At 42.4% G+C, this 14,719-nt stretch overlaps 1 protein-coding gene across 1 annotated transcript in view; it reads right to left on the bottom strand.

Annotated features, from left to right (window-relative positions):
• The window catches only part of Ltbp1 (latent transforming growth factor beta binding protein 1), a 448,854-nt gene that overhangs the window by 362,965 nt on the left and 71,170 nt on the right, over positions 1-14,719 (bottom strand). The window contains 1 exon segment of the mRNA XM_008849049.3: positions 12,027-12,324. Within this exon segment, the coding sequence (XP_008847271.2) occupies positions 12,027-12,324 (298 nt within the window).

Genomic DNA, 14,719 nt, shown 5'->3' with positions numbered 1-14,719 from the left:
CTGAACCTAGAGCTCATCATTTAGCTACACTTGGTGACCAGCAAGCCCAAGGGATCCACCTGTCTCCACCTCTTAGTACTGGGATTACAAGTGTGCACTACCACACCTAGCTTTTCAGGCAAATTTTTTTTAATGTTAAGCAAAGATTTATTGAAGCCCTTCTGTATACCTCTATGGACAGAAAAGAGAGACTGAGGAGAAAGTGTTATGAATATGATAATCACAGGGAAGCACAGAGCAGAAATCTAGGGGAGGGTTCACCTCTGTGGGGTCCAGGCGGGAGGGTCAACCCTGAGCACAGTCCAGCTATAATTCAAGAGATCATTTGGAGAAATTGCCAACTCATGGATGGAAAAAATCTGCTGGCTACTTTAACAAGCTAACTCAAGGTCCCAATATCTACTATCCATGATGCTGAACAACTAGAAATCTCTCCCTAAAGCATCAACTCTTTTGGGTTTTCCTTGGGGGGCGTAGTTTTGGTTTTTTTGTTTGTTTGTTTGTTTTAAGCCAGGGTCTCTTACTATATAGCCTTGGCTGGTCTGAAACTTGCTATATAGATCAGGCTGGCCTCAAACTCAGAGATCTGCCTGCCTCTGCCTCCCAAGTTCTAGGACTAAAGGTGTACACCACCACACCTAGCCTCAACTCTTTTTAAGATTTATTTTCTTTTTAATTACATACGTGTGTGTCTATGTGTGTGTGTCTGTGTCTGTGCACATAAATGCAGGTGCCTGCAGAGGCCAGAACAGGGCATCAGATCCCTGAAGCTGGAGTTATAGGTGACTGTGAGCTGCCCAACCTGGGTGCTGGGAACCAAACTCAGGTCTCTGGAAGAGCAGGAAGTGCTCTTAAACACTGAGCCATCTCTCTAACTCCTGATATGAGTTTTCTTTGGGGTGGGAGTGTAAAAAGTTTTTTTTAAAAAAAAAAAGAAAACTTTTGTGTTGCTGTTGCAGAGGCAGAGAACTCAAAGGACTATTCCACAAGATCTCCCACCTTTGTAGCAGCAGAACATCTGGTCTGTTTTAAAGATAAGGACTGGGCAGAGGTCTAGTATTGTGCCTACCTTCACTTTCACGGCCCCAGTGTCACCCAATGATTCTCCTATCAACTGACCCAGGATAAACATCAAGTACTCATTTCTCAAGAATTTTAAAGGTTGAACTGGTCATCTTTGCATGGACTTTCTATATTTAGAAAATATCTGGCATATTATAAACTCACTTGATAAATACAGAATACACTGTGAGTTCATTCTGGTTTTTTCTTTCTCTGTTTTCTTTTTCTTTTGGTCTGGATGGTATTTATGGTCTTTTTGAGACAGGGTCTCCCTGCAGCCCCAGCTGGCCTGGAACTCACTATGTAGACCAGGCTGGCCTTGAACTCACAGAGATCCGCCTGCCTTTGCCTCCCAAGTGCTGGGACTACAGGCGTGCGCCACCAGACCCAGCTCAGTTCTGTTTTTTAAAAGAACATGTTCAAATTCCCTTCTTTTACCTTCATCCTATCCATGGGAAGAAGGTTTCAGCAAAGAGAAGTTATCAGTGTCATTAACAGGAAAACCAGTTTTTCCAGACCAACTAAGCACCCTCCTTTGTTACATCAGGACACCAGAAGATGATGAAAAACGACCATCACCAAGGAAGAAGAAAAGACTGGTTGCATGGGAGCTCTCCAGATAGACTTGACGTCCATGTCCTGAGTAAAACCAGATTTCCTGCTCAGACTCAAAGCATGGGGACTGGGCACATTGTCTCCTGCAAAAGGGCTTCCTCCTCATACATTGAAGATAACAGCTCCACACTTGGCAAAGCAGTGGTCATTGTACCAACATTCCCTAAACACTAAAAGACTTAGCAACTAAAGAATGCCTCTTGTCAGCTCCCCTCAGGCTCCTATGGCCAGTGTCTGTAACACCCATCATGGTTAAAAGGATAAAAATTGGGGCATTCTACAAGAGTCCAGATGACTTTATTTAGCAGCACCAAGAGTAGTTTATATGAGAAACTACAATGCATTTGTGAATAGTGATAGAGACAGACTGAAAAGACAGAAAAGCTGAACAGCTTTGATTTTTGCTCCTTGGTGAATTATTCCAGCCATAACTTATATACCCTAACACCTGTGCACATAGGGTCAAAGACAGACTGGAACAGACCTGTAATCTAATAGTGCCTGTGCAGGGATGACACCAACAGCTACACTTGAATACTGTCTATAGAACACAAGTATGACAGTAACCTGAAGTGTTACTGTGGGCTTTCCAGGGGTTCCAGTATTATGACATAGATTAAATGTTTGGGGAGAGCTTAATTGATAAAGCCTTGCCTTGCAAGCCTGAGAACCTGAATTGAATCCTCCTCAGAATCCACATTAAAAAAAAAAAAAAAGAAGAAGAAGAAGAAGAAGAAGAAGAAGAAGAAAGAGAAGCTGACTGTGATGGCACACTTATTATTCTAGCACTGGGGAAGCAGAAACAGGCAGATCCCTGGAGTCACTGGCCAGCCATCTTAGCCTACTTGGCAAGCTCCAGGCCACTGAGATACCCTGTCCTCCCATCCTCTCAAAAAATGTAGACAGCGCCTGAGGAACAACCCAAAGTTGTGCATGCACACACAGACAGACATGTGCATATGCACCCGCACACACACACACACACACACACACACACAAAATGACCACAAATATTAGTAGCCAGGAGGATGAGGTATCATCTGTTCCTTCCTTCATCTCCTGGGATGCCTGTAATATGGTGCAGAAATATAGAAAGAGGAACACCACAGTAATCCACCTCATGAAAGCAAGAGTGACATGGCCAGCCACTGCAGTGATATTTCCTGAATGCACTGGCCAGTCTATCCAAACCAAGTCACCAGCCCTGTCCTACTGACACCCACTTGTCTGAGTCGTGAGTGGAGTGCAGAGGGTGATCTCAGCCATTCCATCACAAAGCGCAATCACAGATTCTTTTTTCTTTTCGTCTTTTTGAAGCAGGGTCTCCCTGTAGCCCCAGCTGTCCTGGAACTCACTACGTAGACCAGACTGGCCTTGAACTCACAGAGATCCTCCTGCCTCTGCCTCCCAAGTGCTGGGACTACAGGCATGCGCCACCACACCCGGCTCCACAGACTCTCTTTTGCCAAGTACCAAACACTTTCCCAGACTAAAGGAATCTTGAAAACTCAGCAGGAGTTCAGGGAAGACTTACACACACACACACACACACACACACATACACACACACACACCTTTCTCCCACAGTCTCATAGCTGGTTCTCTCTCCTTTACTTCCCAAGTTCAACCAGGTGCCCAGGCTTTCGTGAGAACTTCTGGCTTCACTTCTTCCTCTGCATTGCCATGGCTGTTACACCTGCTAACAGACCTGCTCCAGTCTCCACTAACTACATCCACTGCAGCTACCACAGCCAGATCAGGCTTCCAAAGAACAAGTAAAACGACATTTTCCCATTAGAAATTCTCTTGGGTCTTTTAAATTAGTATATTACAAAAAGTATTTCCAAAATATAGAAAGAATTTTGTAAGAAACCCTCATGGACCCCCATCACTCAGCATCAGTAATTATCACCTCACAGCTGACTTTGCGTGGCTATCACTCCACCGCTGGATTTCGTGTCTCAAATCTTCACTGCTACATCCTTTCATCAGATAATGTTTTTAATATAATCTTCCTTCAATACCATCATATCACCCCCCAATCAAAATCTTATCCTCTTATATCATCAGATTTCTAATCAGTATTAACAGTTTCATGATTACCCTATAACTAAATATTGTCTTATTTGCAGTGTTTTGAATCACAATAGAAATACAAGCCAATTATTGCAATTGGTTAATGAGTTTAAGTTTTTTTTTTACTATAACTTCATATGATTTTTGTTTTGTTGTGGGTTTTTTGCTTGTTTGTTTCTCAGATTTGGGGCACTGTTTTGTTGAAATGTCAATCATTAATCTGGTTTTCAACCAACCTTTAGTGTCTATATTACACTAAAGAAGTCACTAGTCTTGACTTCTTATCTTAACCATGGCCTATCTTCATTTCTTTTCCTGGTGCTGTGATAAAATGCTCCAACCAAAGCAACTTAAGGGGGAAAATGTTTATTTTACTCAGCTCACAGTTCAGAGTACAGGCCATCAGAGCAGGGAGGTCAAGGCAGCAGGAGCTTGACGCTGTTAGTCATATCACATCCACTAACAGGAACAGAGAGGATCCATTTATAGAGTTCAGATGATTCCAGTCAGGCAATGGCACCACACACAGTGAGTGCATCTTCATCAATTACGCAGTCAAGAAATCTCCCTAGAGGCCCATTTACCAGGTGATCCTAGATTCTGTCAAGTTGAAAATTAACACTATCACTGGTCATTTTTATGTTCACAAATTCCTTGGTATATTCCCCTTCAAGCAGTGCTCACTTCTACTCCTTGTGAATATAGACTAGACTTAGTGACCCATTTCTGAGTGCAGTGTATCATCTTCAAGACTGCTGGCTACAAGGACACCACGGCTTTCTTGCTCTCCTAACTCTGGGACCACCCAGGAAGCGTCAGCAACCATGTTGGAGGACACTAGGCAGTTCTACAGGGTCCATGTGGAGAGAAGCTTCCTGTTGGAGCTCCGCTTCCTCTCAGCAACCTTGGCAGTGACTCCTCCTGGCAGTAATGCCCCAGCCCCAGTCAAGCTAACAGACTGCACCCATACAACTGCCACTTTAAGAGAGATCCAGCCAGAGATCACAGCTTCAGGCTTTCAGGATTCCTGACATAAGGAGACTGTCCATCAAGAAATGCTTGTTGATTTAGGCTGCTAAGTTATGAAGCTATTTGTTACACAGCAAAAGATAACTAATGCACCAGGCTTGCACCATGGTCTCCTCTGGAGAGGAAACACCCTCTCTAGTCCTGCATGCCCAAGTTCAGCTGACAGACTGAACAAACTGCCTTCTCCAGAGAGCTCTCCTGGACTTCTCCTATTCTTCCTCAGAACACCAAAATCTGAAAACAACTGCCTGTCCCTTTAAGTCTCTAAGGAGCTTTGAGGGCATATGGGGTTCAATGTCAAAATCCTAAAACTAACTCAGCCACAGGTAACACCAATTCATGTAAAGCCCACCTGCCTAATCTAATCTAATACCACACCTGCTCCACAGGGATACCTGTCTGTGTCATTTGAACAATACAGTTTTATCAAAAGCTGTTCCTCAAACATGCCAGGAACATTCTAGCCTCAAGGCCTCTACCCAACCCCTTGTGTTAATATTTACAAAGCCCCTGATCTCACCTCCTTTGTTTAACAGCTACCTTCTTAGGACTTTTTCTGACAGCTTATTTTAAACCACCACCTTAGTCCTCCCTATCAAATACCCTGCCAGCACTCCCAGGCACACTATCTACAGATTTTGTTTTCTCCACAGCACTTACCATAACCCCACAGGTACTTAACAGCATCATTCAACAGTCCTCTTGCCCTCTGCAGGCTGTGAGCTCTAGGAAAGCAGGCACTTGTTTAGGTCCCACCCTTGCCCGGAGAACCATGCCTCTACAGATGTGCTCAATGAAACCTGTCGAACCCACGATTAAAACTGAAGCATTTTATATTTCAGATAATGGGAGATAAAGGTTTATTTTCACATCTTAGGCAACATTACGCTTACAGTGGAACAGTTTAAGGACTCTTACATTCCCACTTCACTAGTTAAAAAAAAGACCTTAAGACATCCTAAAATAGGGCCTGAAGAGATGGCTCAGCAGTTAAGAACACTGGTTGTTCTTGCAGAAGACCCGGGTTCAAATCCCAGCACTCACATGGCACAACTGTCCATAACTCCAGTTCCAGGGAATCTGATGGCCTCTTCTGTCCTCCGCAGGCACTGTACAACACGGGTGCCCTTCCTACATGTAGGCAATACACTCATACACATAAAATAAAAATAATAAATAAAATATATTTTTTTTTAAATCCTAAAATAAACCATATCTTTAAAAGATAACATAAGAGGGGCTGGAGAGATGGCTCAGCAGTTAAGACCACTGGCTGCTATTACACAGGACCCTTGTTTGGTTCCCAGAACCTACATGGTAGCTAACAATGTCCATTAACTCTCGTTCCAGGGGCTCTGATGCCCTCTTCTGGCCTCCATGGGCATTGTACCCACCAGGTGCACTTACATACATGCAAGCAAAACACTCCTACACATAAAGTAAAAAATAAATAAAATTTAAAAGATAGCATAAGGAAAAGTAGTCAAAATGAGCCTAACACCTGAGACTCCTTGTCACTTTGGTTAAATATGATCCACAGTGATGCTATCGTTGTCTAATTTGATCAACCATTCCCTTTCTTTGTGCTCGCTAAAGCTGTAGCTCACTTATCACCAAGATCTCCCAGGGCCTCTACTTCTTTCTGTCTTAATCCTCCCTGTGGAGACCGGATAAAGACTGTAATCTACAAAAGCTCTGACTATCAGAGCTAACAGCATCCAGGGCATCTCTTCTCCTTACCCATGACCATGGAAGTTTCTAGAAAGAAGCAGCGCCTACAAAAACCAATTGAATAATTAGAATCTCAATGATGTGCAAGATTGGAATATTGTAGGTTCAGAGCCAAATTATCTTGGGCCATTTTTGGCCTCCTTAACAGCTATTTGTTGCCCACTTCTATATGTAACTATTAGATAAATCCTTTGGCATATGGAATATATGAACAAATTCCTAGCTTCCACCAATCCAAAGGTAAGACTGTCACCAGATTGCATCTGATTTCTCTGCTTTGCCGTGACTCACCTACCTGATGTTTCCACCACTGTCTTTGAAAAATGCCTTTGTCCTGTTATTGTAAGAACTTCATGAAACAGTTATCCCCTTGAGGTGAGGAAAGAGCTGTGTTTCTGGTGTGGACACCCGAGAGCACCTACCAGTCACTTCCACAACACACTCCCGCCCAGAGCTGTATCTTGGATCCAGTAGCTGCAGTTTCCAGATCAAGTATAACAACTCTGGTTTTTACAGAAGCCAAGTCAGAGCTGAAACTGTAGCCCTCACTATTCATAAACTCCTTTCTAAATTACAGTGCTGTTACCTAAAGGAGGAAATTTTTTTTAAAAAAATTAAGTTGCTCCTTTCGCTGGCAAATGGTTCTTACTAACAATCCACACATGGACATCATGGAAGGTCGGGTTTAACAGTAGATAATGATATTCGAAATGAATAATGTTGCTTGTAACTTGCTTCACAGTTTATGTAAGTAATACGGCAAGAAAAAAAAAGTATTTGCAAAGCACTGTAATCTGACTCTTGATCATCAAAGCATAATTCTAGGCAGAATGGTTTTTTGTTTATAAGATCAGAACAATGCTAGAAGGGAGATGTCTGACTATGATATCACCAAAGCTTTAGATCATCCCAAGGACACACAGCCACATCTGTGCTAGCCCCAAGATACTCACTATTAACCTCAGAAGAAAGAGGTGAGCAAGCTCAGCCAGGCCACAGCCTGGTTTTGTATGGCCCATGAGTTAAGAATGACTATTACATTTTTAAAATATTGTCAAATTGCCTTCTAGATATTTGATTTTAAACCCATAGGCCTGAGTTATTCTCAACCTGCGTCAGGGAAGCTTCTTTAGCAGTGGGCAGCTGTCAACTCAGAGACTCATAACAGGCCAGAGCACTGAGAATAAGTGACTATTGAGTGCTCAGACCTAAATGGGACATCTGCATCAATCTCCGCATCAAGGCTCTGGGAGCATCATGGAAGAGGAGGCAGAGAGAATATACGATCTTGAGGATGGGAAGGAGTGCTGTGAAATGCTCTTTTGGATAGGACATGTCTATTGCACTCATGAACTCACAGCAGCTGTGATTACCTGCACAAGGTCAAGCCAGCCACTACTCCAGCATAGGTGGGGGAGGAGTTCTCAAGCCCCCTACCCCCTTATTAAGTAACAGTAAGTTGGCAGTTGATAGCTGCTAGAGGAGGAAGAATCATCATTCTTTGAGGGTGTGGCCACTAGTAAATTTCTATGTTCCACTGGCTGTCCCATCCCACCTGTGGACACATGAACAGTACTAATTGGTCTTAGTGAGTTATTTAAAAAAAAAGAAGAAAAGAGCATGAAGCTGGGAGGAAGATGTGTTGAGGGAATTGAAGGAAAAATGGGGGATGGATATAATCATATATTTGTATACATGTATAGAAATTCTCAAAGAATAAAAAAATTATTTAGAAATTAAGTAAAATTGCTGTGAAAGGGCTGAGATGGCTTATTTGGTAAAGTACTTGCTATGAAAGCATAAGAACCTGAGTTCAAATCCCAGCACCCACATAAAAATCGGGCATGGCAACATGCACCTATAACCCTAGCACTGGAGAGGTGGGGATGGGTAGATTCCAGGGATTAGTCGGCAGGCCAGTATAACCAAAACAACTCTAGGTTCAGTGAGAGACCTTGTCCCCTGAAAAAGTATAGTGGAAAGCTATAGAGGAAGATGCCTGATGTTGATTCTGGTCTCCATATGTGCATATACATGCACGTGTATGCATATACCACATATGCACATGTGTGCTCTGACACATACATCTATACACAAATAACTGGTAAGTATTATTGAGGAAAAAATCAAAATAAGAATATTTTGTGACATGAAATACAGATTTTAATTCCCAAATAAAGGGATTTTTAAAATGCAATAAACTGTCACTTACCTATTGATGGCTGTTTCAGGGTACAAATGACAACAGAAATCATGCATCCCGCAAAGCTGGAAATATTCGCTATCTAGTTCTCTACAGAAAATGTTTTTCAACCCCTTCCTTTAGGGCCTGGATGCTAAGCAGTGAACACCTCTGTTCAAACCCTAACACAACCATTTATCCATTAACTGTGTGACCTTGGACAAATTAACCACTCTGCAGTTTGGTTTTCTCATCTGTAAAATGAGGTTAACTTTTATTATTCAGTACCCCCCTTATAGGATCATTGCAAGTTGTAAATTTATAGTGACACACAGAAAACATTTAAACTGGTGCCTGGCATACAGGGTGCTCTGAGCAGTAGCTGTATCTGCCATTCCTTCTCACTGGGAGATACAGGATGTGTTTTCCAACTGAAATATTACCAAAAATGATCCAAAATGGTTCAGTTTCGTTATAGCCTACAAATCTATTTATCATGATCGAACCAAAGTAGTATATTCCAAGAAGGAAGGAAGGAGGGAAGAATGAAGAAAAACAGAAAGAGAGAATAAGAGAGAGGAAAAAGTTTTAAGAGGCCTAGTCTGCAAAAATAGTAGGTGGCCAATTCAATTGGGAAGTTTGAATTAGATGCTTAGGCTATTTAACAGATTAAATAACTCCTGAGGAGTAACTGAACACTAATCACCATGGAGAAGTTTTGTCTCCATAAGAGCACCGCCTTCTAAATTCCAAGCAAGTGACTTACAAATGAATTGCTAGGTCAAGCATGGTTTTTTTAAGTTGGGGACTTCCTGTATTTTACATTCCTACACAATGACAAGTGACAGTTGCAGTAAATTCTGCCTCTTATTATCCATGTGTACTTGCTCATTAAGAGGAGACAGTTAGCACAAGGATCCTGTGCATCTTAAGGGCTCCTTGTCGCCCAGTCAAGAGGAGCTCAAGGATCATCTTTCCTGTCCTCAAGTTTACATTGTATTCAGTGCAACACTTACTCCCAAACATCAAGAAGAAAAAAAGTTCCCAAAAATAAAAAGCAAACTCATTCACCAAAAATGGACTCCCATGGCAACTGGGAGGTAAACATGACTTGGTGTCCAAAGTAGATAAACTGCTACTAAGGCTGAAGAATTACTTCCTTGCAAGGACTTCCTCTCATTTGAATACCTTCTCTGTGCAAAGTTAATTAACACTAAAGGCCTTTAGAAAAAAGTCATATGGAAACCTACCACTATAGAAGCTTCTTAAAGTATAAGCATATACATTGTAAAAAGAGATTAAAAGGAGTTACCTTCAGGGGACATTGCCATACAAGACATCACGGGCTAACAAAGTAAAAGCCCAGTCCAAGAATGGACTCCGTCTTTTGAAGCTGTTGGCCAGGAGTCCCATAGACCCTTAAAAAATACTGGCCATTGCCCCTGCTCTTGGATACCCACCAGAACTTCATGGTAAAACTCTCACACTGAAGACACTACATACATGAGCTGCAGAAGAAACAAGGAAAAATCAGGCTGGTGCTGAATTTAAAGCTTCATCTCTACTGGCTAGCTTTCAATAGTGCTGGAAAGTGCTCTGCATGCTACCTGAAGAGAAAGTTAATCATTAACCCTACCAGTTGTGAATCCTGCATGCTTCAACAATAACTGACCTGTAACGATATGCCCATTGGCACAATAGTGGCATGAATATTATGGGAGTAACCAACCACATTCTACTTGAATGTAAGGTTCACTTCATAGGATGGAGCCCTTACCTGACATTGATATCAGGTCTAAGAGCCTAAGGCTAAACAAGACACAGGTCACAGGGAGAGCTTAATATTGGTTTTCCTGCTAAATAAATATAGTATTAAACTGATTCTTAATGACTCATTGTTTTACCCATAGATCAGTGTATCACTCAATGTTCACCAGAGAAGCTTTCTCATGCGGCAGATGGTGTTTAAAGTAGAAAGCACAACTGGCCAATGTGCAGAGAACAAGAGGCTACAGGAGAGATGGCTCAGCGGTTAAGAACACTGAATGTTCTTGTAGAAGACCTGGATTCAAATCCTAGCACCCACATGGCAGCTAACAACTGTCTTTAACTCCAGTTCCAGGGGATCCAACGCCCTCTTCTGACTTCCGTGGGCACTGCATGACCCAGGTGCACTTACACACATGCAGGCAATACACATAGACACACAAAAAAATAAAAATAATAAAGAAGGGGCTGGAGAGATGGCTCAGCAGTTAAGAGCACTGATTGCTCTTGCAGAGGACCTGGATTTGATTCCCAGCACCCACATGGCAACTATGAACTGTCCTTAACTCCAGTTCCAGGGGATTCCAAAGCCCTCTTCTGACCTCTGCGGCATTGCATGACACAGGTGCACTCACATACATGCAGGCAATACACTCATACACGTAAAATTAAAAAATAAATAGATAGATAAATAAATATTTTAAAAAGCAGCTACAGACTCCTTATCCCTGAATAGGGCACCTATATCAAACTTCTGTCTCCCAAGGCCCAGGGATCACTGTAGAAGAGGCAGAAAGATTGTAAGAGCCAGAAGTGGTGGATGACCACAAGGGAACAGAATTTTCCCTCATTTGCACTCGCAGCAATGGTGACAGCATGCACAAGTTCCACATAAACTCATGCAAGGCAACATCTCAGCATGGATATGGGAAAAGGGTAAGAAACCCAACCTACCTAAGAAACTATAGGAAACTGATAGCTGCTGGGAGTGGGAGAGTCAGTCTTGTTTAAGGATGAGACTCTTGGTAGGCTGACCAAGCTCCAGTGAATGGGCCCACACCAAAAGGCATTTGGGGACACAGTTTCACTCAATAGAGGGAGAATACATGAAATTGGGCAGGGGATAATGGGGGGTACAGATGGGGAAGAGGATCTAAATTTAAACAAAATACACCGTATGAAATCCACAAAAATCCAATTAAAATTACATGCATTGTTTATCCTTTTAGATTATTTCAGAACTCTAAAGAACCTCACTCCCCCCCAAAAAAAATAATTTTTAAATTCACAACTCTACCACAATCAAATAACTATGTTTGTTATTCCCTCCTAATTTTGATCCCTATAATCCTGGTTCTTGTATGGTTTACACATAATAAATTTGCTCTTCAAGTATTTTTAAGAAACTTGATGCATAAATCTGACATGGAAACTTTTGAGGAAAAGGAAGGTATTATTAGCCAAGTGATCTCTGCAAATTATGCCAGACAGGGGGCGTGTTGTAAAGCAGTGTGTCCCAAGTGGCTGGAATACACCTAGTCTAGAGGCATGTTCAAACACTCACTGAGAATGTATCTGCTGGGAGAATCCCACTGAAGGCTTCGGCTTGAGGGTCAAGGTCATCTGTGCCACCGGACTGACCCTTGGTAGGGTATCTGCCTTCTTGGTTGAAGTATGCTTTGCTGCTTGGTCAGGAAGGACCCAGGAAGATGCGGCAACAGGATTCTGTCCTCCAAAGACTGGTGATGAGGTGTCCTGGGCAACTGTGGTCTCGCAGGCTTTGCCCTTTGTCCCTGGCTTACACACACAGAGCTGAGGCCGGAGGCACATCCCTCCATTCTGGCATGGTGGGACACAGCTTGCTGCAGAAGACAAGAGAGGACACAGCTTTGAAGAAAAGCACAGCAGATATCTAGTTCTTCCAAAGAATTAATAGTGCAACTGGATGCTCTCCAAGAAGACAGAACCACATGCAAGCACTCATGACAATAGTGACACTTGTGATAGCATCTAGTAGTGACCACACATGTGACAGACTCTGATCTTATGTCAACAAATTTAACCCCAGAAACAATTCTTAGTAGATGTTTTATTTTGCCCATTTTGCAGATGAAGAAACAAACACAAAGGACATTAAGAACTAGAGGAGTTGGGATTCAAACCCACCGAAGCTGGCTCCAAAGCCATTGCTTTTAACCACTGTACTGTAATTGCCTCTCCCAAGTACATCCAAAATTACAGGGGGAAATATGAAGAAAACATTATTTTGCCATTATTTTTAAGTTACATTCTGTGGCTTGGATACACACACAGACACACACACACGCACACGCACACATGCACGATGCATGGAAGTTTATGTCATATGTGTGTGCAAGAACTCATATGCCTGTGGAGGTCAGAGGATGACCTTGGAATGTCTTTCTCAGTCACTCTCTACCTTATTTTTTGAGACAGGATCTCTTCACCGAACCTGGAACTTGCCATTTTGGCTAGGCTGGTTAGTCAGCAGGCTCCGAGATCTTCCTGTCTTTGCCCTCCTCTTCTGGGTTCCGGAAGCTCCTGGCAACATCCAACTCTTCATGTGGATGCTGGGGATTCAACCCTAATGTTCTCATGCTTACCTAATAAACACTTTACCCACTGAGCCATGGCCTCAGGTCTTTAAATTTTTATGTTTAAATACTTTTACCAGGATTTGACCAAAAACAGTCCCTAACCCTCAGAAAAGGACCCTTGTACACATTCATAGGCTGTGAGAGTTTAGTCCAACACACTCTTTTTACATGGGAGAAAACCAAGGGCAAAAAAGTTGAGTCGCTCAATATCCACCTCCAATTTGTATACAATCTGTATAGACATCCTGTGTACTATATGCCACCCCTGACTTTGTAATGAAAAGAAACCAACAAGAAACAAGTTCTCCATCTCTTGTCTAATGAGATACTGCAACTGTGACTCACCAGACCTGTGGCCAAGCAGAGCGATAAAGTTAGCAGGGTTATGGGTCATGGGCAAGGCTAGTGAATTTGAACATAGGCAAGGTCTCTTGGGAGTTTCAAGGTCACTGACTATGTAATGTCACAGGTTTTCAGCATGCTCCCTTCAGACCCTTTTGTATTTGTTCAAATACATTTCTTTGCTGCCTGTCTGCTTCAGACTTAAACTCTTTACCTGAGATCACACTAACAAATTTCCCATCCAATTCAGTGACAATTTAATTCAATCCACTAAATAATTCCAAAATAGATGAGGGATGTGAACCACAGGATACTTGGTTATGAAGTGCCAAATCACCAACATCTACAGTCCTGAAACCTAGTAATTTTCCACAAAAAAGATATTTTCCCCATTTTACTTTAACAGGATGCCTATTAGTCATAACAAACAAGCTTTCATAGTACCAGAAGGTGCTATGCAGAATGCTGGGGGAAATAGCCGTCAAGAGCCTCACCAGCTGTGATCCTGCAAACTATAATAATGACCAATGTGGCAAGATATACCCATGGGTGCAATAATGGCATAGATGTAATGGGGTAACCAGCCACTTTCTGATTAGATTTAAGGCTTGCTCCACAGACGGAAACACATGTTTGGTACTGTTAATTGAGCCAAGAATTCATAGTTGGGTAGCTTACAGCCCCAGGAGTGAACTCCTACTATTATTCTGCTGAATGGGACATAGTATCAAACTGTCCTCTAAATATGTGTCTCTCTACCTACAGATTAGTAAAGCTCTTAGATCTCATCAAAGAAGTTTCTTTGTGCAATGGACAGCAATTAACACAGAAACTCACAACTGGTCAAAGTGCAGAGAATAAGTGCTTGTGGAGAGCTCAGTCACAACTGGGACATCTATATCATTCCCTCTCCCCAAGGCTCAGGGATCATCATGGAAGAGGAGTTGGAAAGATTATAAAAGCTGGAAGTCTGGGAAGACCAGTCAAATAGTGTCTTCTGGACATAATAGAACCAATGCACTCAAGAACTCACAGCAGCCTGCACAAGACATGCACAAGATCAAGCCAATCAACACTCCAGCATGGTGTGGGAAGGGGTTCACAAGCCCCCACTCCTAACTTCTGGGAGAGGGAGAGTCAGTTTTCTTTAAGGGTGTGGCTGCTGGTAGGTAGACCACACTCCAGTGGATGGCTCCAGATGTGTATAGGCAACACAGATTTACTTGATGGGGTATTTATGAGAGAGAGAGAGAGAGAGAGAGAGAGAGAGAGAGAGAGAGAAAGAGAGAGAGAGAGA

The sequence above is a fragment of the Nannospalax galili genome, unplaced genomic scaffold (assembly GCF_000622305.1).
Source record: "Nannospalax galili isolate Female #2095 unplaced genomic scaffold, S.galili_v1.0 scaffold344, whole genome shotgun sequence".
NCBI classification, from domain to species: Eukaryota; Metazoa; Chordata; class Mammalia; order Rodentia; family Spalacidae; genus Nannospalax; species Nannospalax galili.
Note: the sequence above shows the minus strand (reverse complement) of the source record. Positions and strands in the feature narration are given on the sequence as shown.